The sequence below is a fragment of the Cynocephalus volans genome, chromosome 15, assembly GCF_027409185.1.
Source record: "Cynocephalus volans isolate mCynVol1 chromosome 15, mCynVol1.pri, whole genome shotgun sequence".
Taxonomy (NCBI): Eukaryota; Metazoa; Chordata; class Mammalia; order Dermoptera; family Cynocephalidae; genus Cynocephalus; species Cynocephalus volans.
The window spans coordinates 95,552,636-95,580,374 of record NC_084474.1 but is presented as its reverse complement, the minus strand read 5'-3'; the positions used below and the strand labels follow the sequence as shown (position 1 = coordinate 95,580,374).

Genomic DNA, 27,739 nt, shown 5'->3' with positions numbered 1-27,739 from the left:
ATGTAAACGTCTATTTTTCTATATATCATTAAGTTTTAGAACAAGCAAAATGAATTCAAGTGACAGCAATGCCATCAATGGTTGCTAATGGGGGTGGGGGGTGACTTGAACGGGCTTCAGGGGCTGCACTAAGCTGATGGAGATCATCTGAATCTTGATAGCACGGTGGTTATAAAGGTCAAACACAAGTTATCTGTCAAAACTCATAACTGAACTCTTAAGACCTGTGCACTTCACAGCATGTAAATTACACCTCAGGGAAAATGACAACCAAGTGCTGTGGAAAAGGTAAGAAATTCACCGCAGTTGACTGCCGGGGGGGCGGTTTAGGCAGGGGTGCGGGAGAGCGAGCACTGGAGCGGGCTGCGTGTGACGCTGACTGTGCTGAGGCCATGGCAAGCCAGGCGCGGCAGGCAGAACGGCCGGGACAGACGCGCAGCCTCACATCTCCTTCCTTTGGGAAAACCTGTGTCTCCCTGCTGTAACAGCTGCCTTTCTAAGGCTCCTTTCTCTTCTGACTGCCCCGGGGCAAGGGCGCAGACATTCTCAAGGCTCTCACAGAGGCCAGAACTTAAACCACCAAGATAGCTTTATTGTCTTCCTTACCGCACAAGGAATGGTCACACAAACCTCCACCTCTCAGCAAAATTTTAACGCCTGCTGCCCCCACCCTCTCCAGTCTGGTCCTGCTCCACCTTCACCCCGTCTCAGGCTCACTCTGGGCCGTGTACCCGCTGGTGCTGGATCAGATGGAAGCTCAGGCGGAAGGCCTTGCCGCAGGCGGTGCAGAGGAAGGGCTTCTCGCCCGTGTGGACCCTCTGGTGCCGGAAGAAGCCCGACAGCGCCCGGAAGGCGCGCCCGCAGTCCTGGCACGCATAGGGCTTCTCCCCAGTGTGGATCCTCCGGTGCTCGCTGAGGAAGGAGCTGCGGCTGAAGGCGCGCCCGCAGTCCTGGCATGCGAAGGGCCGCTCCCCGGTGTGGGTCCGCTGGTGCTGGATGAGGTTGGAGCTCTGGCTGAAGGCCCGCCCGCAGTCTGTACATTCATAGGGACTCTCTCCATGGTGGGATCTCTGGTGCCGGACGACATTTGAACTGTGGATGAAGGTCTTCCCACACTCGCCGCATTCGTACAGTCTCTCTCCAGTGTGAATCCTCTGATGCTTGGTAGCATCTGACCTCTGGCTGAAGGACTTGCCACACTCAGTGCACTCGTAAGGCTTCTCTCCCGTGTGGACCCTCTGATGTCGGATGAGGTTGAAGCTCTGGCTGAAGGCTTTCCCACACTCCTTACACACATAGGGCTTCTCGCCGTTGTGCACCCTCTGGTGCCTGACCACGTGCGAGCTGTGGATGAAGGCCTTTCCGCAGTCGCTGCACTCGTAGGGCTTCTCCCCGCAATGGATGCTCTGATGTTTCACCACATCTGAATAGCACTTGAAGCTTCGGTCGCAGGTGCTGCACTGATAAGGCCGCCCTTTCCAGGGCCGTCTCCGATCTGTCACGGAGCCTGCGTTCACAGTGGCGTCAGGCCCAGACATGCCGTTCTCAGGGCCACTCTGCCCTCCAGTTCTGTCATAGATGATGGGTCCCTGAGGGGCCTCTCTGGCCCTCTCCCCAGCTTCTTCGTTTTCACAAAGGTCAAGAGACACCAGTGCCTGGGGTGGCCCCCGGGGTGGCCCCCATGCCGGCCCTGGTGCAGCGTCTCCACAGCCTTCTCCTTCTAAAGGCTCCTGCTTTGGCGTCAAGCCTGTGCTCTGAGCTGCCTGCTCAACACCTGAAGTGGCACACCTGGCAGCCTGGCTGCCACCTGATGCCTGGGCTAGAGAAGCAGCTTTCACAGCTGGAAAAGAGATCAGACACGTGAGAGTTAAGACACAAGAAAAATGTACTGCACAATATACTCTGCATGAACTGAAGATGGCACGGGCAGTCTGTGGCAATGACAGAGTAACAATAAAGTCGGCATCCAGATGGTGCTGTTTTCCTCTCTGCCCTTCTAGCACTGTGGTTACAGAGGCGGAAGAAGGACCAGAATCCTTCACTGTGACTCCAGAAATGGGGCTACACCTCTGGCAGCAGCCTGCCCACTCTCAGGAATGGAGGAGAGAAGCACAGGCTCTGGGCACTGCTTCTGCCACACAGCCTGACAAGCAAAGGAAGCTGGCTGGCAGCAAAACAACATGAAGGGGAAGCAGAGGTGCCAGGAGGCATGGGCTCAAGAGTACCCCGTCAGTGCAGGTGTCCCGGTCCCAGCTTATTTCTCTGACCTGGGATTCCCCAAGACAACACTATCTCAACGACTCCCTGACCCACCAAACCCAAAGGGCTTCTGTCACAGGCAAGTGAGAGTCCTTACTCAATCAGAAATTAGCACTAAGAACTGTTAGCAGTAGCCCATCAGGGGGCCGCCCCATCCACGCCCCGTCCAGGCTGAGCACCTGTGGTCCTTGTTGTTGGGCAGTGAAGCAGCTGGCTAAACTCGGTCCTGTTGGCTCATAGGGACAGGCCATGTGGCCACTTAGACAAAAACTTTAAGAGGTGGTAGCAAAATACTGGGATATCAGAATGCTGGCTGTTTACCACAGACTTCATAAAAGATGGGAAAGCCCAATCCCGAGGCAGTCCAGCAGTTGGGCAGACTGTCAGGGCACGCAGGTCAACCAGGCTGCGGGAAGCCCTTCTGCCCACAGATGGCACTTGCGGCAGCTGAGCCAAAGTGGCTAGATTCTATGCTGCACCTGTGCAAGGGCTCAGGCTGTGCAGATGCGATGGAGACCACGTGTGGGTGGGGCTGGAGACAGGGACACCATCCCAGGGCAGATCAGAGCAGCCAGGCTGCCATGCCTGTCTTCCCTATGCCCCAGCCCTGAGCCATCACACTGAGTAGCAGGAGGCAGGGATAGGCCCCAGCCCAGCACTCAGAACAGAAGTCCCTCTGCAGAGGCCAACCCTGTCTTGTTGTTTGACAGACATGGAAGTTCAAGAAACTGACCAAAAGGCATTGGTTATGAAGTAAAAGAATCAGTAAAATTACAATGAGAAGGGCCACACCCAATCTCTCAAGTGCTGAGTACCAGGCCAGGCCTTCAGGTCCCTAGGACAGGAGCTCAGGCTCCGAGCACCTCCTTACTCTGAGGCAGCCCCAGGCAGCAAAAGGCTGCCCCTGTACTGTCCAGCCCTGCACATGGGGGTCCTCCCCAGTGACAACCTCTCAGGTGGCCCCAAGGGGCCCTAAACATAAAGCAGTGCTTTCATGGGGTGGGGGGGATTTTTTCCCCAGGGCACATTTGACAATGTCTGGAGACATTTTTGGTTGTCACAACTGGAAAGGGGGTGCTACTGGCATCTAATAGGCAGAGCCCAGGATGCTACTGAACATTCTACAATGCACACAACTGCCCCCTCGACAGACTCATCCATCCCAAAAGCATCCACAGTGCCAAGACTGAGAAACCCTGACAGAGAGAAATCTTCCCAGAGGCAGAAGCTGGGGCTGCCAGACTTCCTAACCAAGGAACTTGGCCCCCTGGCAAAGAGGCCGCCACCACACGGACGCCATGCGATCTGACGGGCCTGTTGTCTACCTCGCCCTTGCCCTGCTTCTGAGGATGTGGTATACGTTTTGCGCCAGCAACCGAGATGTGGTCTTCTCCCTGCATTCCTTTTCAGAATGGGTGGTTTTATGTGACTGATCTGTTTTTCCTCCACTACTCTATGTTATATCGGCACCTGCTAAAACGATCACTTTGTCCAGTGTTGCAAGACTGTGAAGAACCCCACATGGACCGGATGTGGAAATGGTGAAGTTCAGACACAGACTGGGGAGGGAGGGCCAGGGAGCCTGGCTTCAAGCGCAGTTCCTCACCCCACATCCCCCAGAAGGGAGGGGTGTCTGTGGGTGGACACAGGGCTTTCTCTGAACTTGTGGGAGACACAGGTGCAGGTGTGTCGGGGTGTGTGTGTGCTCTGGCAGCACAGTTACATTCTACCCAGACTCCCACTGCTGCACAAGAACCATCAGAGAATGAGCAAGAAATGCTTTAAACGCTGCACATTTCTTGGCTAAGGGAAGCGGGCGCTGCTGTTAGCGCTAGTTATATAACAGTGCAGTGACAGCAACAATGATAGAGGATGAGTCCTCAGTTTTCAGAGCCCTCAAATATGGCCTGAAATCTTCAGAAAACAGGGAGCCTGGAGCTTGAGAGGGCAGATGCCAAAAGGTGGCACAGTAGCCAGGCCTTTCATTTATTAGGCTCTTCCTGGTCCCTCCTCTGAGTCCAGGCCAGCTGGACCCTGAACAAACAAAACCAAGTATTAACATACTCATCTTCAGAAGTCTCCAGGCCAGCAGGAGGTGACCAGAGAAAGAGAGCAAGAGGTGTGGCCAGGAGAGCAGCCTGCAGAGGCCCCAGGAATGGAGCAGGAAGAGGTGAAGACACAGGCAGTGGGAAGGGCGCAGAGAGCTGGGACTGGGAAGGAGGCTGGGGGCGGGGGCGATGCTGCCTGAGTCCAAGCTGCTTCCCCTTAGCGACCAGGCAGATGGACTTGGGGGAGCCCAAATTCCTAGGCTGAGCCCATCTCCTGCACTCCACCAGGATCCTTCCCCTCTGGGCCTGGCTGGGGGTGTCCCCTTGCACCCTCACCTGTGGGGGTCTCCATGAGGGTATGCCTCTCCGTGGTGTCTGGAGACCCAGGCTGGGGGCTCTTCTCCTTGCTCCACCTTGCAGTGGGAACAATTTCTGCTTGGACACAGGAGAAGAAAAAAAAAAAAAATGACAGGTCAGAAGGCTTTCAGAGAAGAGAGGGCCAGAATAGGTCCAGGGGGACCAGCTGGGCCCACACTGTCACTAGCAATCAAGAGGGTCCCGACAACACAGACACCCCAGAAACTGGTGTTCCGTGGGATACCCTGGGGACTGCGGTCCAGGCTCTGCTGGGCCCTCAGCCCTGGCCTGGGCAGATGCAGAGCCCAGACAGGCATCTGCCAGCTGTGTGCTGCGGGCTTCTTAGCTCCACAGGGAACATGCCCAGCACCTCCCACCAGTCCTCAAACGTCTAGGGAAATTTCCATGGATTTTAAAACTTTGATATTTATAAAGACTTGAACATAAAAATACAAGAACAAATTATCTGAATGGTGCAATGTTGGACTGAGGAATGATTTTTCTAAGCCCGACATCGAAGGTAAAGACTGACAGACTTAACTACCTAAGAAAATTTATGTAAAAAAACAAAACAAAAAGAGGGGCAATATTTACAACATACACAAAGACCCAGGCCCTTAATTGATAAAGACCTCTACATATTAATGAAAACGTAGGAACAACGGGCAAAAGTCACGGACAGGTAACTCCCCAAAGATAAACAAGCAGACAATATGTTTTTAAAGCACCACCTCATCTGTAATTAAGAAACGTAATTTAAACTCCCATTTTTACTCTGAAAGCGGATTCCTCAGAGCGGCAACAGGGAGGCCTGGGGAGGGCCCGCGGGCGCCGGGTCGGGTCTGGCCGCGGACGTCGCAGCGGGAGCCGCAGCCGAGAGCCGAGGCCGCGGGGAGGCCGGCGCCGCCCCGCCCAGGCAGCCGGACTTCCGGCCACACGCCCGGCCGGGCCGTGCCAGGCGGCGCGCTACCTCGGTTCCCCGCCGCCAGCCCCGCCGCCGGCGACAGCCCGCCAGGCCCGCCCTCCGAGGGCCGCCCACCTGCCGGCCGGCCGCGCGCCGGAAGCGCCGCCATTCCCTCCCACCCGGCACGGGCACTTCCGGCGACGCTCTGGGCCGCGGGAGGACCGCGCGCTCGGCGGCTCGGAGAGCCTCGGCGGCCGCCCCGCGGTGTCCCGGGCCTCGCCCCACGGCGCCTCTGCCGGGTGCCCCTCCGCGGGCCGTCTTGCCGTGGTACCTGCCCTGTCCCCCTCGCTGGACTCTGCAGAAGTGGGGGCTGTCAGGGCGCCACGTTTGGAGGAACGTTGCGTCCGTGGGCTCTTCACTGGGCTTCCCACCGTATGGTCGTCGTTTTCGTCCGTGCCACTAATGGGTCATCTCCGGGGGAGAGAAAAGCTGCCGACCCGACCCGCATCAAAGAATGCTGAGGGGACATGGCGACAGAGGGAGGCGAGACATAGCCCTGGCACTGGACGCTGGACTAGAGGGGAAGGTTCCGTGGAGGAGGTTGGGGGCAGACACGGAATTGCGATCTGGGCTTCGTTGGCGCATCCGTCACTGTCCTGTCACCCGAGTTGGGTGACTCGACTGTGCTTTTGTAAGAGACTGTCCCCGCGCAGAGGAGATGCACACTAGAGTGCTATGGTGCCTACAGACACCTGTGTGCAAGCCGTTCTGAAAACGTCGGGGGAAAAAAGAATCGGTGTAGACATAAAAAAATGACGAGTGCCTCTCTGGGCGGGCTGGTTAGCTCAGTGGTTAGAGCCGGGTGCTTGTGACACCGAGGTCCAGGGTTCAACGCCTGGCTAGCCACCAAAAAAAAAAAAAAAAAAAAAAAAAAAAAAAGACTGCATTTCTTCCATGGGGTGCCAACTAGCAGGATTTCTACTCTTCATTTTCCAAATTTTCTACTCTGCTTATATAATAGGAAAAACAGGTTTTGTCACAAGTCTTATCAAAAAAGTGAAGTCCTGACAAACACAAGTAAAATACATTTATAAGCCTGTAAAAATATGGGGAAAGGCTGTTTCATGCCTAAGCCACCAAAACAGATTACAAATTGCGTAGAGTGATCTCTGATGACCCAGACACAGAGGCCAGCAGTGACTGTGCTAGCACACTAAGACGGCACGTGATTTCCTTCTGCAGAGGCTCCCACATTTCCCAGCTTTCTATCATGCAAATGTGTGCTCTGTCAACCAGGCGTCCGGCTGTCATTCATTAAGACGACTGGAATGATGACTTAATAATGGGATCTGTTTGGGCTTTCTCTTCCAAAGGGTTCAGGGAGGCATTTGAAGGGGCCCTTTGTTGGGTTCTGCTCGGGACCCGTCCTCATGCATTCCATTACAGCACCCACTTCTGTATGGGAAAAGCACCTCTGCCTCAATTCCCACCAGATCATTCTGGAACTCTTACCCCCTTTCCCCCCAAGAATGGGCTTATGCCTAGTCTCTCTAGGGGCTCTCCCAGGAGCTGGGAGAGAGCAAAGTCTCCATCCTTTGCAGCCCTAGGCTGAGATGCTGTCAGGACAAGGCCAGCAGCAGTCGGAGACTGTATTAGTCCGTTTGTGTTGCTGTGACAGAAATACCTGAGGCTGGGTAATTTATAAAGAACAGAGGTTTATTTGGCTTACGATTCTGGGACAGCTGCATCTGGCACTGGCCTCAGGCTGCTTCTACTCATAGAAAGTGGCAGGGAGCCAGGGGGTACAAGCAGATCACATGGTGAGAGGAAGCAAGAGAGAGAGAGGAGGTGCCAGGGTCTTTTAAACAATCAGCTCTCACTGGAACTAATAGAGCATAACTCAGTCAGGACCCCTCCTCCCCCAGGGAGAGCACTAATCCATTCATGAGGGATCCGCCCCCTTGACTCAATCAGTTTCCAACACTGCCACACTGGGGATCAAATTTCCACATGAGTTTTGGAGGGGACAACACATCCAAACTCCATCAGAGACTGAGGCAAAGGAGCCTTGTGGAGACGAGAAGCAGGAGGTGGCAGACAGAGCACCCCCATCAAGGCACTGACCCAGCCAGTACACCCGGAGCTCCTCCTCTGATCCCGTGAGCTGCCTCAGGGTCCTCACAGCCCATGTGCTGCCCAAGACAGACCGAAGTGAACAGGCCTTTACGCTGCCACTCAGGCTTAGATAAGGAACCCGGACCCTCTGAACCGCCACCCACAGCCAGAACAGTTACCTCTTCTTCCAGAAATAGCTTCAGAATGCAAGAGCAGAGGGCAGAATGTGGAAAAGAGTGCCCCACGTAGGACACCCGCCCAGCTTGCAGTACCACGAGGCAACCGTCCGGAGGGTGCAGAAGCCTGGGCAGCCCCAGGAAGCTCAGTGACTTCGCGGCCTCTGGCTCCCGCCAGTTCCTGGGAGCCCAGGTCCTCTCTGGCGCCTCCCTGCAGTCCCAGCGCAGCCCCCACTGCAACCCCGCCGTGTGCCTGCCCCCTGCCCTAATTGGACCACTGCACCTGCGTCTCCCCTCAAGCCACGCTGACGTCTCGTGCCTGGAAGCTTTTCACTGCACAGGGCAGCAGTAAGAACGTTTGCGCACGTGCCCGCCACGCTACATATTTATTTGTAACAAATCATTAAAAATTATAAAACACAAGTAAAAATTCAAGCATTTAAAGGGAATAATCCAAAAAGCATAAATGAAAGTTTCCCTCCATACCCCCGTGAAACGTATCCGAACACCTGCCCCTCTCCAGCAAGCGACGCTCGGTGCACGCAAGTCCGATCTTCGCCCGCTTCGCTCTGCAGCGCCCCCCGCACCCCCTTCCCAAATAAGATCTGTCGCGCGCCCGGCCTGTCCCCTGTGCTGCCGTGCCCTTCCCTCTCCGTTCTGGCCCTCCTTCCAGGCTTAACTCGACTCGCACCCCGAGCCTCTAGAAGTCAGCAGCCCCCTCCGCCCCAGCCTCTCGAACCCCCTCGGACCCGCGGGGGCTGCCCCCAGTCCTGGGCCGGGCGATGCCTCCGCCCGCCAAGGCCGGCTGCAAAGACGCGGGTCCCGCGGCCGATGTCAGCAAAGGGAACAGCCTGTGCAGGTTTGAGCACGTGGTGCACACGCTCGAGCTCTTTGGAAAAGGCCAGACAGTAACTGTGCCGTGTGCACATCAACCACGGAAAAGCAGCGGGTGCCGCAAGGCTGTACGAAGTCAGCCTTGGACAAGGGCTGGCCCTGCGGGGCGCGTTCCTGGGCAGGTGTCGCTGGTAGCGCGGGGTGCGGGAGCCGCGTGCCGCCCGCGCCTGTCCCGCCACGGGCCTCCACCAGGTGGGCCAGGCTCCCTCGTGGTCTGAAACCAGAGAGGGAGGCAGATGTCGCCAGACGGAGCCAGAGGCTGGGAGGACCCTGTGGGAGGTGTGACCATCTCACTGCGTTGGTGGTGAACTCGGGGTCAAGGTGAGGGAGGGGTGGGCATGGCGGGAGCACCGTGGGTCACCGCCACCACAGCGCTAGTCCCCAGCTGTGGGATTCAGGAGACTGAAGGAGGGCATCGGAGGTGTGGGCTCCCACCGCCTGTCCTAACAGGAAGGTGACGGCTGGGCGAGCCGAGAGAACTGCAGCGCCAACTGCACGGGGCAGGGGCAGGGACAGGGCGGTCTGCTCCCGGGATGCTTCTCGTGCCTCTCGGGCCGTCCACCTGCTCCTGGTCACTTCCTGGGCTCCAGGTGAGAGCACAGCCCGGGGACACTTGGGCTGCAGCCTGAGGCCCTGGGCAGAGACTCCAGCTGAGCCATGCACAGACTCCTGTAGAGAATATTGACTAAGAAGTTATTAATGAGATAGAAATAAAACACATGTATTTCACAGGACCAAAGTCCTTAGTTTAGAAGGCTGAAGACTCTAGTTTAGGAGGCCAAAACCTCTAGTTAGGGGGCCAAAGCCCAACCCTTTAGGAAAACATGTAGGAATGCTAAGATTGAGAAAGCCCAGAAAACTTTCATAGGACTAAAGCCTTTGATGTAGATAAGAGAATTGAAGCACAGTGAAAAGTGATTGCTCTGGGGCAGTTGCCCTGGGTGCAGCTAAACCTGAGTGATGGGAAAGCGTGTGAGCTAAAATCTCCAAGGATATTCTGCGAGTTTAGTTAGCACCCGGGGGACTTTCCACATCTTGCCCTAAGCTGTTCATTTGAGTTTCTTGGGGAGTTAGGCGCTTTGGTGATTATTTCATTGTTTCTTTTTGTATGTCACATAGCTTAGTTTTATGGCTCCTTTTTTTTTTTTTTCCCTAAAAGATGACTGGTAAGGGGATCTTAACCCTTGACTTGGTGTTGTCAGCACCACACTCCCCCAAGTGAGCCAACTGGCCATCCCTATATAGGGATCCGAACCCCTGGCCTTGGTGTTATCAGCACCGCACTCTCCCGAGCGAGCCACGGGCCGGCCTCTTATGGCTCCTTTTGATGGTAAATTGCTTGAACTATTTTAAGCTACACATGCTTAAATCAAGTTTGTCATGTAGCCAGTTTTTTATGTTTTCACTATGACCGATTATCCATCTGTTTTTCTTCTGTAACTTTCTTGTCTTTACAATAAAACTGAAACAAAAACTGACTCGGGGCTGTGCCTGGTCTCTCCTCTCTGGACGGAGTTGTCCCTCGGTGCAGTCCCTTCGGGCTTCTCACTGCTCTGAATACATGGGCCCTGAGTCATCTTTTGTGTCTCCATCACTCTGTGGGAGGTGACAGACGCCCGCCCCACTGAATCTGTGAGGCAGTAAATGGGCTGTGTGAGAGGCTTCAAGGGGAGACACACTAGTGGCCCTGAGAGCAGAGAACGCACAGCTGGCGGGAAGCTGCAGTCACAGTGCACCAAGACCCGGCAGTGGCCAGGCCAGTCCTGACTCGCACATCAGTGCCCTGGAGTCAGGGTCAACTGACCCGAGAGCATTCGCTCTTGCTGTGGTGAGTGCTGGGGACACACCTAAAGATGGATGGAACACCATGGTGGCTGCCCTTGGGTCCTCACAAAGGAGAAGGGAGGTGGACGTGGGGGCACAGTGGGCACGGCGTGGCAGGTGTGGAGGGGCCACATCAGTAGCAGTGACAAGGGAGCAGTGGACTTGCTGTCAGGAGAGTGCCTCTGAGCCGGGTCTGAGCGGGTCCTGAAGGATGTGCAGGAGTTTGGGAAAGGACAGCGCGGTGGGGAGAGCGTGCGGCTGTCAGGGAACGAGGGGCTGTGGGCTGACACTGGCTTCCTGCCCGAAGCCCCTGCACCCACCAGAGGGCTCTAGTTCAGAAAGGACGTGACAGGCTTGGGATGGGGACAGCGACTGAGGAAACCTCAAAACAAAAACGGGGTCGAAGCAAACGAACACCATGTTGGGAAACTATGTAGAATTTTCAAATTTGTCTTCAAAATACAAGTTAAAATAATTTACTAGGATTTCATTGTATGTTGATTTCTTAGTAATTCTTCCTTAGGACATTTTTGTTAAATATTTTAAATTGCTAAATACTTTATTCCTATGAAAAGAAAAAGGCATTATTAGAAGTGAAAACCACATTAGAAGCAACAAGAACTTTAATTAACAAAACAGAAAGTGAAGTCAGATTCCAGGGAACCGCGCAAAACAAAATGGGGAAACCACAACAGAAGAACTGGTAAGAGAAAACATGAAGATACAGAAGGCAGAGAAAGACCAGGCAGATACTTCTAGATGGTTCTTCTGAGAATGGACCAGCAAAGGGACAGCGGCAGCAACCCAGTCCTTCAAATACGGAATAGGAATAAAATTCCTCAGCAGTGCAGACCTGAAGCTGTAAATCAAAAGAACACAGAATGGGAAAACCACACACCAGTCAAGAAAGAACTGACAGCCACGGACACAAGGGACGATAGGGGACTAATCTCAAACTGAGCGCAAGAAATCAGGCCCGAACTAGTGTGTGCTATGATTCCATTTACGTGAAGTCTGAAAGCAGACAGGACCATCTAGAAGCTAGAATAGTGGTCACCTTGGGGGGACCCTGGGAGGGGAGGCTCTGGAAAGCTCCATGTCTCGATCTGGGTGTATATACAAGAGTGTAAACATATGTAAAAAGTTGAGGGCTGGCCGGTTAGCTTGGTTACAGCACTGTTGGTAACACCAAAGTCAAGGGTTCGGTCCCCATACTGGCCAGCTGTCAAAATAAAAAAAAGAAAGTCTGGCAGTGCACTTAAGATTTGGGCATTTTAGCTGTGTAAGTTATATCCTAATTTAAGAAAAAGAAAAAGAAAAACACCTATCTCAGGAAAAATTAGTATAGACTTGTCGACACCGGTACTTACCTTGGTGCAGCCCTTCAGCTTTGGGGATAAGAGAAGAAAGGTGAGGACACCCAGGCTGGAGAGGCGCGACTCAGAGAAAGAGGTCGGGGGTGGGCTAAGCTGCAGAGACAACCCCAAACCCAAACCACACGCCCCAAGAATTCTACACCCACCAGGCTGTCTTCAAGTGTCAAGGCCACAGGCTGCTGTAGAGCTTTCAGGAACCTCACCAGCACCTCCTGCTCTGCCGCTGCAGCGCCCTCTCTCCAGGCAGCTGCTGGGCTCCGGGTCCGACTGGGTGGGCAATCTACCCCACTACAGCCCACGTGTCACTCCCTCGTCACCCAGAAGCTGTGCACCGCAGCTCCGCACCAAGCACCGGCTGGACACTGCCCTGTGCACAAGGGCTGCCTCATCCCACAGGGCTCTCTGCGGGTCTGTGGCCTCGCAGAAGCGCTGCACACAGAATGTGGCATGCCAGCATGGAGCCAGGGACACTCGGGGTCCAATGCTAGCCCCAGCAGGTACCGCCATAGTTGCAGGCAAATGACTGAGCCTGCCTGAGACCCAAGAATGGGATGGAAGTCAGCTAGGGCAAGTGAGAAGCCCATGAGTTTCTGCCCCATGCACGCATCTGGACACCTAGACATCTGTCCCCTCCTGCACTCCCATGCTGTCGGAAACCTCTTGGCTCCTCCCGGGTGGGGACCACTGTTTTCCATCACACCGGGGGCCCGGCATACTGCGTTGAAGTAGCAGGTGAATGAATAACGGGTTTGTGTGACAAAGTGACTGGAGCAGACCAGCTCCAGAAATTCTGCTGAGGGTGGCCACCAGCAGCCGGGCTCATTGCAGACTGTCCTCCCGATGCTGAGGCCGTCTGCCGAGCCCAGCTGTGCTGCCTGCACAACGTGCCCCTAGGAAACGTCCAGGGCTGCTGACCAAGCATGTGCAGCTGGCCAGACTGCCCCCTCCCATGACAGGGACACATTTGGGGACAGTGCAAGTGGGGTAAAAGGCCACTGGAAAGGAGTTTGGGGGCACTCCACAGACACTGAAGTGGAATCTGGAAGACCCCGCAAACTCCTCTGCTTGTGTGATCCCCACCCAGGTGTCCTCCTTGAAAATGTGCAGTCACTTATGGTTACAGCAAACTGTGAGGGATGATGGGGGAGGGGGAGGTGGGACACCACCCTGGGGGAAGTGCCAGGCCCCAGAATCTGAGATCTGGGTTCAAATCACGGCTGTGGGCAGGGCCTCCTTGAGCCTCCATGTCCCACTAAATCAGGATGCAGGTAAACCATCCCCGACGGAGCGGTGCGGCTTCCAGCACTGCCGCCTGGCCTACCTGAGACCTCAGGACACCAAGGTTATTTTAGGGGTCAGTTAAGCATGGAGTCGATTTGTCTTAAAAGCAAGAACTGGCTGAAGACGTGAGTAAACGGCTCCCTATAGTTGCTGATGAGAAAAAAAAATTTTTTGGTGTCTTGTTTTTCCTAGTTTCCAAATTTCTTTAAAAAGCACACATAGATGCTGCTGGAGGAAAAGGACTCTGTCACAACCCTGTGCTCTTGAGGACCGGACTTCAACTTTCCTCCCTGAGATCTGGAAGCTGCCCGGGCACTCTGAGCCCCGGCCCCAGGCTGCAGGGCGTGGTGGGGCTGGGCAGAGCCCAGGGAGGCTGCCTGAGGGGGGGATCATCAGGGTCAGAGCCTGTGTCCCAGGAACAAAGATCAGGGCTCGGGAGGGGAGTGCTGTGCCGCTGTATCCTGGCCTCCTGAAGAGGTGAGCCTGGCTGCGTCCCCTTGGCGGGAGGCAAGGTCACAGCAGGAGACAGGGCTGCCATCGGCTGGGATGAGGACTTCGCCCAGCCCTGGCCGGGTCCTGAGGAAAAGAGACGCCCAGCTGGTGGGGACGGGGCTGTGCTGAGAGCCCAGAAGCTCTCTGCGGGGTCTGCGCGGCTGGGAGGCCAGAGGCCATAGCAGAATGTGGTCCGGCCAAGTCCAGCAAGGTAAGCTGCTCTCCGGCCTTGGCAGCAGGGACATCCTGGCCATGCCCCCAGCCCAGCCAGCCCACGCAGGTGCAGGGACAGAGGCTGTGACGGCCCCTCGGCAGATCTGTCCCAGCTCCAGAGGGAGGCTCCCATGGAGGGAAACAGGCTCTCTGCGATTTTCACATTGTGCAGTGACCTCCGTACGCCGCGGACGGTGGGAAAGGCATGAGAAGGGGAGCCCGGCTCGGCCCTCCCGCCTGGGAGATGCCAGGATCAGAGGGCCCGATGTGGGCTCAGGACAGCGGCCAGCCCCATGCGGGGCACTTCCGAGTGCTCTGGGAAGCTCGGGGACCGGCGGGGGACAGGCCTGGGGACCGGCGGGCGAAGCCCAGGGCAGGTGCGGCGCGGCTGGTGCTGTCCGCGGTGCTGGTCGGACGTGGTGAGGGTCCTCTGAGAGGGCGCTGAGGCAGAGACTGAGCGAGCAAGGGGGCCAGCGTGGAGGGCCCTGGAGGCCACAGGACGGGCGGTGGGTCAGAGGCCTCTCTCTCTGCGGGGTGGGAAGGACACGGGAGTCAAGTCCTGGGCTGGTGGAGTGGTCGTGGGGAAGACGGCCGGCGCTGGCTTAGACTGGTGTTAAAAAGTTATTGTCCAGCACTGAGGTCTGTCCACAAGTCCTCTGACCAGCTGAAGGAACCGAACGTTTAGAAAAGAACGGCAGGGGCAGGAGTTGGGCCCTGGCCACAATCACTCCTTCAGGTATCTAAGGCCCTCCTATGGCCGAGTGCGGCCACCCAGGAGACGCCCAATCGGCAGAGCTGGAGGTGAAGGGGCCAATTCTGCATCAAGCAAGAGCTGTGCAGCGGTTGGCATTGCCTGTTCAGGTGGTGTCGGAGTAGGGCCTCTGCCGCTAGGGGCGCCAGAGGGAGCGGGAGAGGCCTGGGAGGCGGGAAGGACGCGCTCCTTCCGGTTTCCTCCCGCGGCTTCCGGCCCGCCCGCTGCTCCGGCGGGGCTTTGGCCGGGAGGTGGCGCTTCTCTCCGCGGCTGCCGGGCCCGGCTCCGTCGCCCCCTCAGAGACCCCGGACCCGGCAGCGGCGCCCCCTCCTGCAGCTCGGAGAACCCAGGCCCGGCAGCGACGCCCCAAACAGCCGTGTCTGGCTTTAATGTTGCGAATCTAGGAACCGTGCGAAAGCCAGTGCGCGCGTTGAAGACGTTACGAGCTGCAGTGTCCCAGCTGGGGCCCGGCCGGTCCCCGTGTGCAGCGCCATCCAGGAGTGAGCACCAGCACCGCCCGGGCCAGGTGTGCGCGAGCATCCCGCACGAGTCTGGGTGAGGGCGGCAGAGTCCCCCCGGGGCGGGCGGTCCTCGTCCCACCAAGTAAAGGCCTCTTTGCCGCCGCTTCCCGCCTGCAGCCTGGAACGGGACCTCGGCCCCCCCTGGGTGGCAGGTCTGCGGCTCTCAGGCTCGGCGGGGCCTCCAGCGTGCAGCGCCCGCAACCGTGTGGGCCAGTTCCTCACAGTGCCGCCCTCCGTCTCTGCGCACGTCCCGTTGGCCCTCTCTCTGGAGAGCCCCGATCCATCACTTTACTAATTAGGAAGCAGGTCAGAGACATTAATAACTTATCCACCGCACACTTTAGAGAGTTAGGCTTTATATTCCAAAGTCGATTTCCTTAACCATCACGCCACACTACATATGTTCATGTAAAAATAAAAGCTCTGCGTCCCCAGACTTAAGCTCACTTCGGTCCTTTGGTCGCTACCCCAGGCTTGCGCAGCCTGCCCGACGGCCCGGCCAGCTCTCGGCCCTCCTTCCCTGGTCTGAGGCTTCTAGAAGCTGCCTCAGAAGACCCACATCAGCGCGGGGGCTTCAGGGCTCAGCGCCCCGTACTTCCTTACAGGGCTATAAGCAGATACTACGCTGGACACGGTCACTTCCTGGCTGGGACACTCGTGCTTGCCCTCCTTTTCCTAGCCCCTGCCAGCCTAATGCTCCCTCATGCTTGCTGTGGCCAGGCCTGGCCTCAGGTGGCCCTGTGCTGAGACCGCCCATTTACACTGTCCCTGGGTTGTGAGAACCACTCCGGGAGCCCTTTGCACGAGGTTTGCTGTGTGCCTGCAGCACGCAAGAACTTCGACACACACCACCCTCCCAGCTGCCAACAGGCCTGTGCTGTCCCTATTTGCAGAGGCGGAAGGAGGCTCCTCAAGGGAGCGTGCAAAGGGTGGAATCAGGACTGCTAGACCACAAACCTGGGCTCCTGAAGACCACTGCATCCTTAGGAAGATTCCTGGTCACTGGGGTGAAGACGGAGAGGTCGAAGGCTGAAATCTGGGGCCTGGGTGGGAGGAGTTGGTAACAATGTGGGGTCAGAGAATGGCCAATGAGCTAGAGACGCTCCAGGTGGTACTGCATCCAAGTTCGTCTCAGAGGATACAGAGACTGCAGGAGCACAGGCAAGGCCTTAAGTATTGCCAATCAAGGGAGGGTGAGGAGGACCTGATAGGGAAGGTCAAAAGTGTCCTGTTCAACTAGATGCTGATAAGCCAGGAGGGCACAAGGTAGACACGATGCCCTGAAAAGTCCACGTCTGGGTTCTGCTGGGACACACGGTGTGTGTGTGTGTGGGGGGTTGAAATGCTTGGTGGCCATGGACTCCGAGAGTGTGGCCTGGAGAGGGATGCAGCGGGCCTGGTAGAGCCTTGGGACACCTTCCTCAAAGGGCTGCAAAGGAGCCTGTGCTGCAGGATTCATGGGAAGGACAGGCAGTGACCAGTGTCCCTGGAGCTCCTGAGGAGGAATTGAGGACCCACACTGGATGGCTGGTCAGGGAGCCCAGAGTTCATCTGTCTGCTGTCACTGCCCATATGACCTGGAGCAAGTGTGGGGCACCTCAGAGCCTCCATGTCCTCCTCTGGAAAACAGGCCTATCTGGGAGCTGACATCAGATGTACACTGCATGGCAACTTGTCTTGTCCCAACGTAATTAGTGACCTTGATGGCCCACCACAGGGACCTCTGGAGGCCAGGCCCTGGGCTCCATTCAAGTCACCTCACGAAAGGAGGGACCAAGGAGGTGAGACTTGAGGTGCAGCCTCAGGAAGGGCTGGGCAACTCATTAGTGTGGCGTGGGGTCTTCCAATTGTCCTGAGGGGAACAGGTGGGGCAGTGGCCCTCCCCTGAGCTTTGCGCTGATCACAGGGACAGGAAGTCCAGAGCCAGGTGCACCAGACTCCCCAGATCTGAAGGCAAAGCGATGATCATGCAGCAGCCTACACCTGCCAAGATCTGAACAACCCTAAGTTCCCACCTTCCCAGAGCAGGCAGCAGCTTTGACGGCTAGGCAGGAACAGCGCACAGGAGGCACCTTCCACCAAGCCCGCTGGCCTCGGGCAGCCACACTAGGCGGAGGCAAGGGGTGAGACAGCAAACAGATTCGAGAACCGTGCTGGGGAAGGACGTGCTGCATTTAGAACAGACTAAAAGCAGGAGCCTCCCAAATAAGCGAGGAAACCGAACTGCCAGAGACCCCACGCCCGGGATGGAGGACAGGCAGCCTGGCCAGACCCATGCAGCCCAGAGGAGCGTGCAGTCGCCTGCAGGCCGGCCGCCCAGCCTCATCCCCTGCTACGGGCGTCTCAGCGCAGGCAGGCCTGACATCCCTGGTTATGGCTCTGGGCGAGTCGTGGCACCTCCAGCCCGTCTCCATCCAGCAGTGAGAAGGTGTCGGGCACGCAGGCGGCGGCGCTGGGGGCTACTCGCGGTAGTGCACCCGCTGGTGCTGGATGAGCTGCGAGCTCTGGCCGAAGGCCTTGCCGCAGGCGCCGCAGGTGAAGGGCTTCTCGCCCGTGTGCGTCCGCAGGTGGCGGAAGAAGTGCGAGCGGCCGCGGAAAGCCTTGCCGCAGTGCGCACACTCGTAGGGCTTCTCGCCGGTGTGGATGCGCTGGTGCTCGATGAGCACGGAGCTCCAGATGAAGGCCTTGCCGCACTGGCCGCAGGCATACGGCCGCTCGCCCGTGTGCAGCCGCTGGTGGCGCGCCAGGTTGGAGCTCTGGCTGAAGGCCTGGCCGCACTCGCCGCACGCGTAGGGCTTCTCGCCATTGTGCACGCGCAGGTGCTGCGTGAAATGCGAGCTGTGGCTGAAGGCGCGGCCGCACTCGCCGCACGCGTAGGGCCGCTCGCCCGTGTGCACGCGCCGGTGCTGGATGAAGCCCGACCAGCCGCGGAAGCGCTTGCCGCACTCGTGGCACGCGTACGGCTTCTCGCCCGTGTGGATGCGCTGGTGCTTCAGCAGCAGAGAGTTGTACCTGAAGCTCTTGCCGCATGCCTCGCAGCGGTGCGGCTTCGTCCCCCGCGTGCTGCCCCCCAGCTCGGTGCCCCTCTTCTGGGTGCAGGGCACGGCGCCCGGAGGCTGGCCCTCGCCGGACTCCTGCCCCAAGCTGCCTGCACGCCGGGGTCTGCGGGGGATGGTCCTCAGGAGGCTGCTCAGTGCCCCCGCATCCTGGCCTACCCCGTGTTCAGGAGCCTGCGGGCGGGGAGAAGATGGAGCCCGCTCCTTCTCCGACTCGGAGTCTGAAATGAGAAACGGCAGAGGCAGATGGCACCCCGACCCAGCCCCTACTGCGGCATTCCAGGGGCTGGGGGCCAAGGGCAGAGCAAAGCTGGGGGGTGGGAGGAAGCCTGACGGGGGAGACTTGGAGGGGCGGCCGGACGCCAGCTGGGAGAGAAGCAGGTGGTGGCTCCAGTGTCTGGGAGGGCTGTGACCAGCTGGGACCGCCCACGGTACCTTGGTGGCCCTGCCTGTGATGAAGCCTCGCAGGCTTTGCAGACACGGCCATTAGGGAGACGCTGCCCCCTTAGCTGGGAGAAGGAAGCTCCACGGGGACAGTAGGGGCTGGTGAGGATCTGAAACCTCCAGAGCTCTTAAAATGGTCCCGCAGGCCTAGGGAGCTGGGGGAGTGGCCCGCCCCAGCAGGGACAAGTGAGTCTGGGCCACGAGTCAGTACTCAAGAAAGAGGCGAATCCACCCTGCTCCAGAGGGAGCCCTGGGGCTGTGCAGACCCCAGCAGGAGCAGAACCCCTTCCTGGAGCACTGGACGCTCAGAGCTGCCGCTGAGCCCTCTGAGGCCCGCCCTCACCTTAGAGAGGTGGGGTCCCCACAGGCCCATCCCATTCCAGAGCTCCTCACAGGACCAGTCCAGTCCTCCGGGGCAACTGCACTGCAGCCCACCTCTCTGCCCACCCCTGGGACTCTTCCCCAAATCTCTGCCACAGCAGGGTCTACTTCCCAGGGACCCAGCCTTATATGCTGCGAGCCCCCAGGGACTGCCCAGGTGTGTGTAGAGAGCTCAGTGCCACTAACTACAGCTGGTGTCACTAGTGCCACTTAGTGCTGAGCCCATGCTGGGCTGGAAGCCCTGAGGTGGAGGGATCTGGATTATCACAGCCCCAGCTGGGCTATGGGGACAGGTGGCAGGCCCAGCACACTACACAGGAGGAGGTGGGCCCAGAATGACTCCCAGTTGCTGATCTGAAGGGGACAGTGGTGTCCTGAGTCAGAGACCCCAGCCTGAGGCAGCTGGGGGAGGGGAGGGAGTCCACTGAGGCAGGTGACCACTGGAGTCTGTGTTCCCCACAAGGGCGTGGGCTGTAGTCACAGCCTGGGGGGCAGGGGCAGAAGTGAGCTGGAACAAGGGGCCAGAAGGGGCCCCAGGCCGCCCAGGGAGGGTTCTGCTCCTGCTCTCACCGGGCCAGAAGGTGTCTCTGCCGATCTCGACTTCCTCCACATCCTGGAGATCCAGGTCCGACGGCTGGGACAGCACCTCAGGACTGGAGCGGGAGGAGCCTGGCGGGGCAGGGAGGCTGTGGGCTATCCCCCACCCTCTAAAGTGCTGCCTCCCCTCCTCTCTATAACCAGCCTGGGCACAGTGCCACCTGCCCCCCAGTACACAGCATACCTCCTTGCCCTCCCGACGACTCCCGGTCACCCCCACAGTGGCAGGGCCAGCCACCTTGGTGCTGCTGCTCATGGCATCACTCACTACCTTCCCTCCCAGCTCGGCTCAAGAGCCTCCTCCTCCAGGAAGCCTTCCTGAGAACACAGCTTTGGGAGCTCACCCCCTTCAGCCCAGGACGCTGAGCCAAAGGCCGGGCAGCTTCTGAGCAGCCCCTCCTGTTGCTCTGGCTGACTGCGGCCTGACCTCCTGACTGCCTTCTCACCCCACCATTGCTCACACTGCCCCAGACAAGCCCTGTCTGAGAGCTCCCTTGGGTTCTCCTGCCGCAGTTCTGTGCCTGCTCCCAACTGGCCCCACGGTCCCCTGAGCCTGCTCTCCTGCTGGCACTTGATAAAGCCTCCCTCCCAGGCTCCCTACTGCCTGACCAAGTCGCAGGACTGTGCCCCTGACTGTGGCCCGGAGATCGGGTGGAAGTGGCCACTTCCAGTGAGCAAGGTCCTCAGTGTTCCCAGGGAGGGGCCCTGCATGCCCCAAGGTCCCACTTCCCAAGTCATCAGCTCACCTCACCTTGGCCGGGGCTATAGGCCCCTTCCCCTTCCCATGGCGCCTCACCTGCCCTCTGACCACAGCACGGAAGGTGACTGTGAGCCACCTCCCTCGGCCAAGCCAGGCCTAGTCTGGGTGACCCCAGTGCCAGGTAACCACTGCCCTTGTCCATGCCTGGGGGTGGGGCCCACCACCTGCACTGTGCGGTGCCAAGAGAGGTGACACAGGACAAGGCACTGGGGAGGAGTGTTGCCCTGCCCCCAGGATCCTCCCTGCCTAGGCACTAGGCACACCCACCCTAGGGGCTCAGCCCTCCCCCCATCACCGGTTCTTGCTCACAAACTGCCCCTCTACCTGCAGGCCTCCTGACCAAATCTCCCAGAACTTGCTCTGGCAGCACCAGCTCCGGTGAGCACAACCTTGGGGTACAATAGTCTCCTCAGCCCCCCAAGCTCAGCCCGGGCTCCCGATCTGCATCTCTGTCGGGGACAGAGAGGTTCTGGGAGAAGAGGGACCAAGTCCCGGCTCCCCTGCTCTGAGAGGCTCAGGCAGGCCCAGGGTGTGGCCAGGAACCCCAGCTGCATGCCCGTGGGGGCCATCGCTGAGTCCCTCTGCTTATGCTGCTCCCTGTGCCCTTCACTCCCCTCCCAGCTGACAAACGGCTTCTCCTGAGGACCTCCTCTGCTCCCTGACACCTTGTAGCCAGGTGGTCAGCACTGTGCGAGGCTGGAGCAGGTCTTGAAATGACCACGTGACAGGGTTGGGCTTGGGAGACTCGGGTGTCCCAGGGTTGGCCCCCCAGAGCCTCTTTCTGGCCCATCTCAGATTGTCTGGGAGGCAGAAGCTCAACTTCCTGGCTTGACCTCTAACCCGGCAGGTTCCAGAATGCTGGGTCTTCTCTGCTAAGAAATCTGTGGATGCAGAGCACTCCTGAAGACCCAGAAAACAGAGCAAATGAGCTCGAGCCTCTGAGAGGCAGTCCCTGCCCTTGCCGACTGCTTGGAAGTCAGGGCAGAAGCCACTGTCTCCTCTGTCTGGGATGGCAGGGGGAGCTGGCCATCTGGGCAAGGAGGGGATGAAGGCCACCTCCAGCCTTCCCAGGCTCTACCATGCCTTAGCTACAGCCTCCCCAACCAGCAGCCAGGTGGCCTGGCCCAAGCCTCACCTGCCCCCCCATGGCACCTCCTCCAGAGCTGCCTGGTGCCCACGAGAGGGGCCTGCCCTGTGGTCCCTGCCACACTAGCTCCCATCAACCCCACCTGCTCTTTACAGTCACGCTCATCTGTCTTCTGTGCCTCATTTCTGGCACAGCACATGTGCAGCTGCACACCCCTCCCATGGGGTAAGGCTCCTGAGGACCTTAGGGCACCGTGGGTCAAGGGACCCAAGCCTGGCATTCTGGCCTCTGGGCAGGCCATAGCTGGTGGAGACAGAGTCAGGGGAGCCTGACCCTGCATGGGCTCAGGGGGCCTGGGGTCAGGCCCACCCTCCATCCTGGGCACCAGACTTCTTGTCCTGCAGAACCCGCTCCAGCAGCCCCTCCCCAGTGTGCCTAGGCTGCCCCAAGAAGATCTGCTTGCCTGCCCACCTCTCCCAAAGATGATCTTCTCAAGAGAAGCCCCACCTCACCAGGCCCAGTAGGGTGGTCAAGGGCATGGGCTTGAGTCAGACTGATGTGATCTGAATTCCGCTGGCCTCCACTGCATCTCTGGGCCTCCACATCCCCACTGTAACAGGACAGGAGGACCTACCTTGCCAGGTGTTGTGAGGGTGACGTGAGAAGGTAATGTGTGAGTCTCAAAATTCTGACTGAATAGGGGTGGAGGAGGATGGGGAAGCAGGCTGGGGGCCCTGGGAAGGTCCAGAAACCATCGAGGACAGAGAGGTGGCTGGAGATGGGTGCTGATTCATGCATGGCCCAGCAAAGGGCTGGCACAGAGTGTGTGTTGGCTACAGTCTGGGCTCCTTCCAGGCACTTCCTGGCCTGGTTCATCAGGACCAGGGCAGGCTGCAGGCAGGCACCCCTTCCCAGTGTTCTCACAGGGATGGGTGAGGCCGGGAGGTCCTGGAGCCAGAGAGCGGACAGGGAGGACTAGGGGCTCCTGTTCCAGTCCTGACCTGGGGACAAATCCCATTATTCCTTAGCTGTGTATGACCCTATGTGAGCCACCTGCCCTCTCTGTCCTTATCTAAGCGGGCTGCCACTGGGTTTCTACACAGAGTCCTGTCAGAGCCTGGCACATAGCACAGTCACTCTCAACAGCCTGAAGCAATCACTGTCACTCGCCATAATGCTGAGTCCCCTTAAGAGCAAGGACCCTGGGCACAGAGTGTGCCCCACCTCCTGGGCTTGGCACTGGCCCTCTAAGCTCACCCTATGGGGGACCTCGTCCCTGCTGTCATCAGCTCACGTGCTGGGCCAGGGATGTGGCACCCACCAGCGTCTCAGCTGTGAGAGCAGTGAGGCCTCCTGTGGATGTGCAGCAGGGACAGAACTTCAGGATGCCCTGACCCAAAGTGAGCTGGGCCCAGGGTCACTGCAGGGCTGGGACACACCCCCACACATTGATCTCCAGATGCCACCAGGCGACCAGTGGTGACTGGAGGTGGGGCAAGGCCAGCAGCCACATCCCTGCACGTCCCTCGGGGACCACACCCAAATCAGCCTGGTAAAGATTCTGGAATCTCTTTTCCTGGAACAAGAATGAAGACTCAGAGAGAGGGATGAGTTGCTCCCGATTTTGGGGCTCAGATTTTAAGGCCACTTTTCCTTCCACACCCCCCAACCCAGGAAAGAAACACAGGCCCAGGGGACTGTCCCCTAGGGAACCAGAACTTGGGCTCGGCCCACAGCCTCAACCACTGCTGCCTCAGTCCCAACCCAAGCCCAGCATCACCCCTTAGGGCTCTGCTCCTGGCTCCAGCCCCGCCTGGCCTGAGGGTGCAGGGGCCTCAACATCAGCTGCACAAGAGTCTGGTTCCCCTCTGGGTTGGTCCGGGTGGTGAGTCAGAGAGGAGAGCTCTGTGGCAATGAGACGGGGCAGAGAGAGCGCAGTGGGCTGGGGTGAGTACCGTATTGGTGCCCATGGAGGTGAAGCTGTGCCTCGTGGTGCTGGGCTCCAGGTGTCCCCGGTGATGAGAGACTGACAGGGGATGGGACAGGTGGGCACTCCTGAACGTCCCCTAGGGCCGCCATCTTCCCCAAGACCTGCTGAAGGTGTGCACACCTGGGACCTGGGGAAAATGAAAACCATGGCAGATGAGGGAGATCGAGAGGGATATGGGTGGGGGCAGCATGTGAACTGTTGAGAAGCCCCAGGTGAGGAGGAGGTACATTCACCAGCGAGGAGCAAGGATGCCAAGGAGTGACAGTAGGTGAGCCAGTGGGGACACGTGAGGCCTGCAGTACGAGGCGATTTGGGGACCTGGTGTGCTCATTCAGTAAGGAACACTTGTCAAGTGGCTGCCACCTGGACCTCACCAGCAGACCTGTGGGGACTGAACTGAAGCTCTCGACCCAGCAAAAGATCCGGACTGACCTTCCAACCCACAGCCTCACCCAGAGAAAAGCATGCTGATTCTTCCAGAAAAACCTCACAGCACAGCAAGGGGCCGCTGGCCCTAAGCGAAGTGGAAAAAGAACCACGCCCGCCGGTTTAAGTCTCAGTGAGGCATTTCTGAAGAGAGGAGATGTTTCCAGGGAGGAAAGCCTCTTCCTCAGACCCTGCAGAGCCCTCCGAGGCTGCCGGCTCTCTGGCCCTGCCCACAGCGCTCTGAGACTCACGTGGGCGGGAAAGACACCTTTCCTCGGTGTGGTTTGCAAGAACGACTTGAGTATGATGTGAGAAAACTGGAACTCTTATTGGGGCAGGGAGTGAAAACGGGACATGGGAAGAAAGGACGAAAGCTGACGGACACTGAGCAGTGGTCGCAGACAGCACCTGCTTCAAGGAGGAGCAGAGCCGCCTCAGCAGAGCCCGGCCGTCCGGGCCAGCCCCCGCCCCTGATGACGGAGGGGCGGATACAGGGTGCGGGTCCTCACCCTCCGAGTCCCACCGTAAGTTACTCGGTTAACGCCGAGGACTCACCTGGACAAAGGGCCCGCCCCTCACCCTGCCCCGCCGTCGGACAGAGGTGGCCTTCGGCACGGGAGGCGAGCAGGCTGCGTTCCGCTCCGCGCTGCCGCAACCGGGAGGGGGCACGCGCCACCGGCTCCGGAGCCAACACTCCTCCGCGTCCTCCCCAGGCTGGCGCCCGGCGGGAAAGGCCCGTCCACTCCCCAGCTGCGGGGCTTCCGGCCTCAGTTTCCCGTCTGCAAAGTGGGGATGACCACAACTCCCGTCACTGGGTGCCGGGCGCCTGACGAAGGTGCCCCGCAAGCGGACTCCGTGATCGTCGGGGGCCCACGGCTGCTGGGCAGGGCGGTCACTGCGGCCGCGCCCCCGGCCCAGCCAGAGGTCACGCGGGGAGCGGCTGCAGGGTCGGCGCGGCACGGACGAGCGGGCCGCACCTGCGGGAGACGGCGCACAAACGCGGGGCGGACAGGTCCCCGGAGCCCAGAGGCCCCGTCGCCGCCGCCGCTGTCGCCGCCCACTCACCTTCCCAGCGGGCGAGGCCGCGCGCGCCGGCCGGAAGTGCGCCCGCGCGCTTCCGAGACGCTCTGGGCGCCGGGAGGACCGCGAGCCTCGGTGGCTGCGCGGGGGCGGGGCCGACGGCCTGCTAAAGCCTTTCCCGGCCGCGAACCCCGCCCCGCCCCGGTAGTCGGTCCCGCCCCGGCCCCGCCCCTCGTGGGTGTCCCACCCCAGCCCGCCCCTCGTGTGTGTGTGTGTGTGTGTGTGTGTGTGGGGGGGGGGTCCCGCCTTGGCCCCGCCTCCGCCCCTAGTGGGGGTCCCGCCCCGGCCCCGCCCCGCCCCTCGTGGGTCTCTCCCCTCGTTCCCCCACCGCGGGCCGCGGCGCGGGCGGTTTCGGCGCCTGGGGCTGGCCGCAGGTTTCTGGCGTGATCCGGGCTCTCCGCGGGCTCCCCGGGGGCCGCGTCCCGCCGAGCGCCCCCACACCGGGCCCGGGGCCGGCAGGAGCCCCCTCGCGCCATCCGGAGGCACCTTCCCGCCTCCCGCCCCGCGCGAGTTTGGACACGCTCCCGGTGTCTCAGCCGCCGCGTGCGTGGAAGGGCCGGACCCGACGCACGCGCCGCCGCGACGTCCTCGTCCCCCAGGAGCGCTCCGTCTGTGACAGAATTTAAGCCGACTTTAAAGGTTCCGCCCAAATCGCTCTCAGTGCGGTCTTCCCTCGCGTGTTTCCACAGATGCGGTCGTCTGCCGGGGAACTTGCTGGAAAACAGCCTCTTTCCCCCCTTGTTGGGTGTCTGGAGTGCCCCTCCAAATCGACCTGCCATCCACGTGTCCTCTAGGGCCCGAGGAGTATCTGCTTCTAGTTTTCCCAAAACTGTTTCACAGAATCGTCCTCCATCCTGAATTTTCTGACGTTCATCCCCAGTTTCTTTCCCAGCCCTGTTGTTACGACCTGGAACCTTGCAGGAGGCGAGCCCTCGAGCCCTGTGAACGTGTCCAGCAGCGGAACGTCCAGCAGGCTTGCTTGGACCCCTGGGCCTGGACGAGCGAAAGGAGAGAGGACGGTGAGGGAGGGAGCCTGGAGACCGAAGGATCTTCAGGGAGGAAGAGATGTCCAACCTTGGGGTGGGGCACAAGGCAGGAGAAAGAAGCTGGGCATTCAGGGCCACATGGGGAGCGATTGGCCACCAGGACAGTCGAGTGCAGGGGAGGCACCGTCCTTGGTAAGTGACATCGGCTGGGGTGGACAGGACAGGAGCTGGGAAGGAGACTGACAAAAATTGGTGCTGGAGGGTTAGGGTTAGGGTTACCCTAACCCAGGTGAGCAAGGGGAGAAGAGCCCCTGACATCCAGGGGCACCTGGGGTCATCAGGCTCTGGCAAATGAATATCCTGGGCTCCTAACAAGAGTGGAACACCTGAAAATCTTCCCATGGGATTCATGTTGGTGTGCAAGAGTGTGCTGGCTGCAGACTGTCTGCAGGATACCAGGACTGGGTTTTTTCCCTGCACCCCCCTTGCAGGCCCTGCTGAAATCATGCTGGTCAGCCCTTCCTGAGGTTCTGTCCCAGTGCTTCTGCTCTTCTGGCCACGCATTCACCCCCACACCCCACCATGCCTGCGCTGGCTCCAGCTGGCCATGGTGCTGGGCTTGGAGTTGGCAAGTCCTGTTTGTGAGGAAGAAAATGGAGTGGGGTCACCTGGGCCGGCTAGCAGCGCAGCAGGAGCCTGGGCACCAGGATGTCACAGGTTTGGTGCCTATCTGCTGAATGAGAACACTGCACCCCAGGCGGGAGCCAGGGTCCAGTCCTTGCTGTGCTTTAAGGCTACGTGGCTCACCCGTTTCTCTGGGACCACCCTCTAGAGTACATGGGGCAGTAAACCTTAGGGGGCTGCGCTGAGTAGTGAAATCGTGTTCTGCAGGTGCTAAATAGTTCCCAGGCTTTAATGCCAAAAGCTCATGCTTTCTTAACAGGGAAGGAGCAACGGGCAGGGGCCCAGGACCTTGAAGGAGTTTCCTGAGCCCATTTGAAGGCCGAGAGGTTCAGGTGGGAGCTCCTGAACACACATACCTGACCCTGACCTCCCAGGAAGGATGTCGCACCTGGACAGCCCTGTTCCTGAGATTTTCCAGCGTCACCTCTCTGAGCTGGCCACTGGAGTGTGAATGGAGTCGCTTGCAGGCTTTTTGGGGTGGGGAAGAAGAAAGGTGGGCAGAGGCCAAATCAGGGAAAGTTCTGGATATGAGCCAGGAAATATTATTCTGTTTTAATGGAGCTACAGAACATCTAATGCAAGACTCAGAGAATTTTCCCTGGATATTCACAAAGTAATTGCAAACTTTTCTAGAGGAAAAATTGGTGGCCCTAAACCCCATTCAGCTCACAGCCTCTTTTGTTTGGGTGTTTTTTTTACTAATGAAAAACTTGAACTAGTTGCCGACATTTAGCAATTGGAAGATTTGGGGAGGAGATATTTGCAAATCATATATCCAACAAGGAATGTGTATCCACAATACACAGAAGACTCTCTAAACTCAACTATTTAACTGAGTTGATTAATGCAAAGCAGTCCTGAAGAGACCCATTGGAGGCAGTGCCCAGCCAGGGTCTGGTTCTGCAGTCCTGAGGACCCGGGACCTGCACTGTTCCCTGCAGAGGAAGCTGGCAGCCCCCTTGGAGGAATCTTGACTGCACCCCCGAAGTGCAGAGAGATCAAAAGGAACCCAGTAAAGAGGTCAGAAATAGATGTTT

General features: G+C 58.8%; 2 protein-coding genes across 6 annotated transcripts; both read right to left on the bottom strand.

Moving 5' to 3' along the window:
• Positions 1-571: 571 nt before the first annotated feature.
• ZNF696 (zinc finger protein 696) lies at positions 572-5,607 on the bottom strand. Of its 2 annotated transcripts, none has more exons than XM_063080101.1 (3): positions 5,396-5,607; positions 4,644-4,739; positions 572-1,840 (listed from the first exon to the last, which is right to left on the bottom strand). In XM_063080101.1, the coding sequence occupies exons 2-3, from the start codon at positions 4,657-4,659 to the stop codon at positions 714-716; spliced, it is 1,143 nt and encodes a 380-aa protein (XP_062936171.1). In that variant the 5' UTR covers positions 4,660-4,739; positions 5,396-5,607; the 3' UTR covers positions 572-713. The 2 variants fall into 2 exon arrangements, with proteins under 2 accessions (XP_062936171.1, XP_062936172.1); XM_063080102.1 differs by having other exon boundaries at positions 5,439-5,607.
• A 9,943-nt stretch (positions 5,608-15,550) lies between these two features.
• GLI4 (GLI family zinc finger 4) lies at positions 15,551-25,011 on the bottom strand. 4 transcript variants are annotated; one of them, XM_063080103.1, is made up of 4 exons: positions 24,508-25,011; positions 23,492-23,653; positions 19,663-19,761; positions 15,551-18,488 (listed from the first exon to the last, which is right to left on the bottom strand). In XM_063080103.1, the coding sequence occupies exons 2-4, from the start codon at positions 23,613-23,615 to the stop codon at positions 17,671-17,673; spliced, it is 1,041 nt and encodes a 346-aa protein (XP_062936173.1). In that variant the 5' UTR covers positions 23,616-23,653; positions 24,508-25,011; the 3' UTR covers positions 15,551-17,670. The 4 variants fall into 4 exon arrangements, with proteins under 4 accessions (XP_062936173.1, XP_062936174.1, XP_062936176.1 ...); XM_063080104.1 differs by lacking the exon at positions 19,663-19,761; XM_063080106.1 differs by lacking the exons at positions 19,663-19,761; positions 24,508-25,011 and adding an exon at positions 18,703-18,866 and having other exon boundaries at positions 23,492-23,568.
• Between the last annotated feature and the right edge of the window lie 2,728 nt (positions 25,012-27,739).

Bases quoted from the DNA above. Each gene is read 5' to 3' on its own strand.
- GLI4 (XM_063080103.1), bottom strand. From the start codon at position 23,615: ATGGCGGCCCTAGGGGACGTTCAGGAGTGCCCACCTGTCCCATCCCCT. The intron at 19,762-23,491 runs GTACTCACCCCA...CTGCCCCGCCAG, and splicing joins CCTCCATGGGCACCAATACG to GCTCCTCCCGCTCCAGTCCT. The intron at 18,489-19,662 runs GTGAGAGCAGGA...TTCTCATTTCAG, and splicing joins CAGAGACACCTTCTGGCCCG to ACTCCGAGTCGGAGAAGGAG.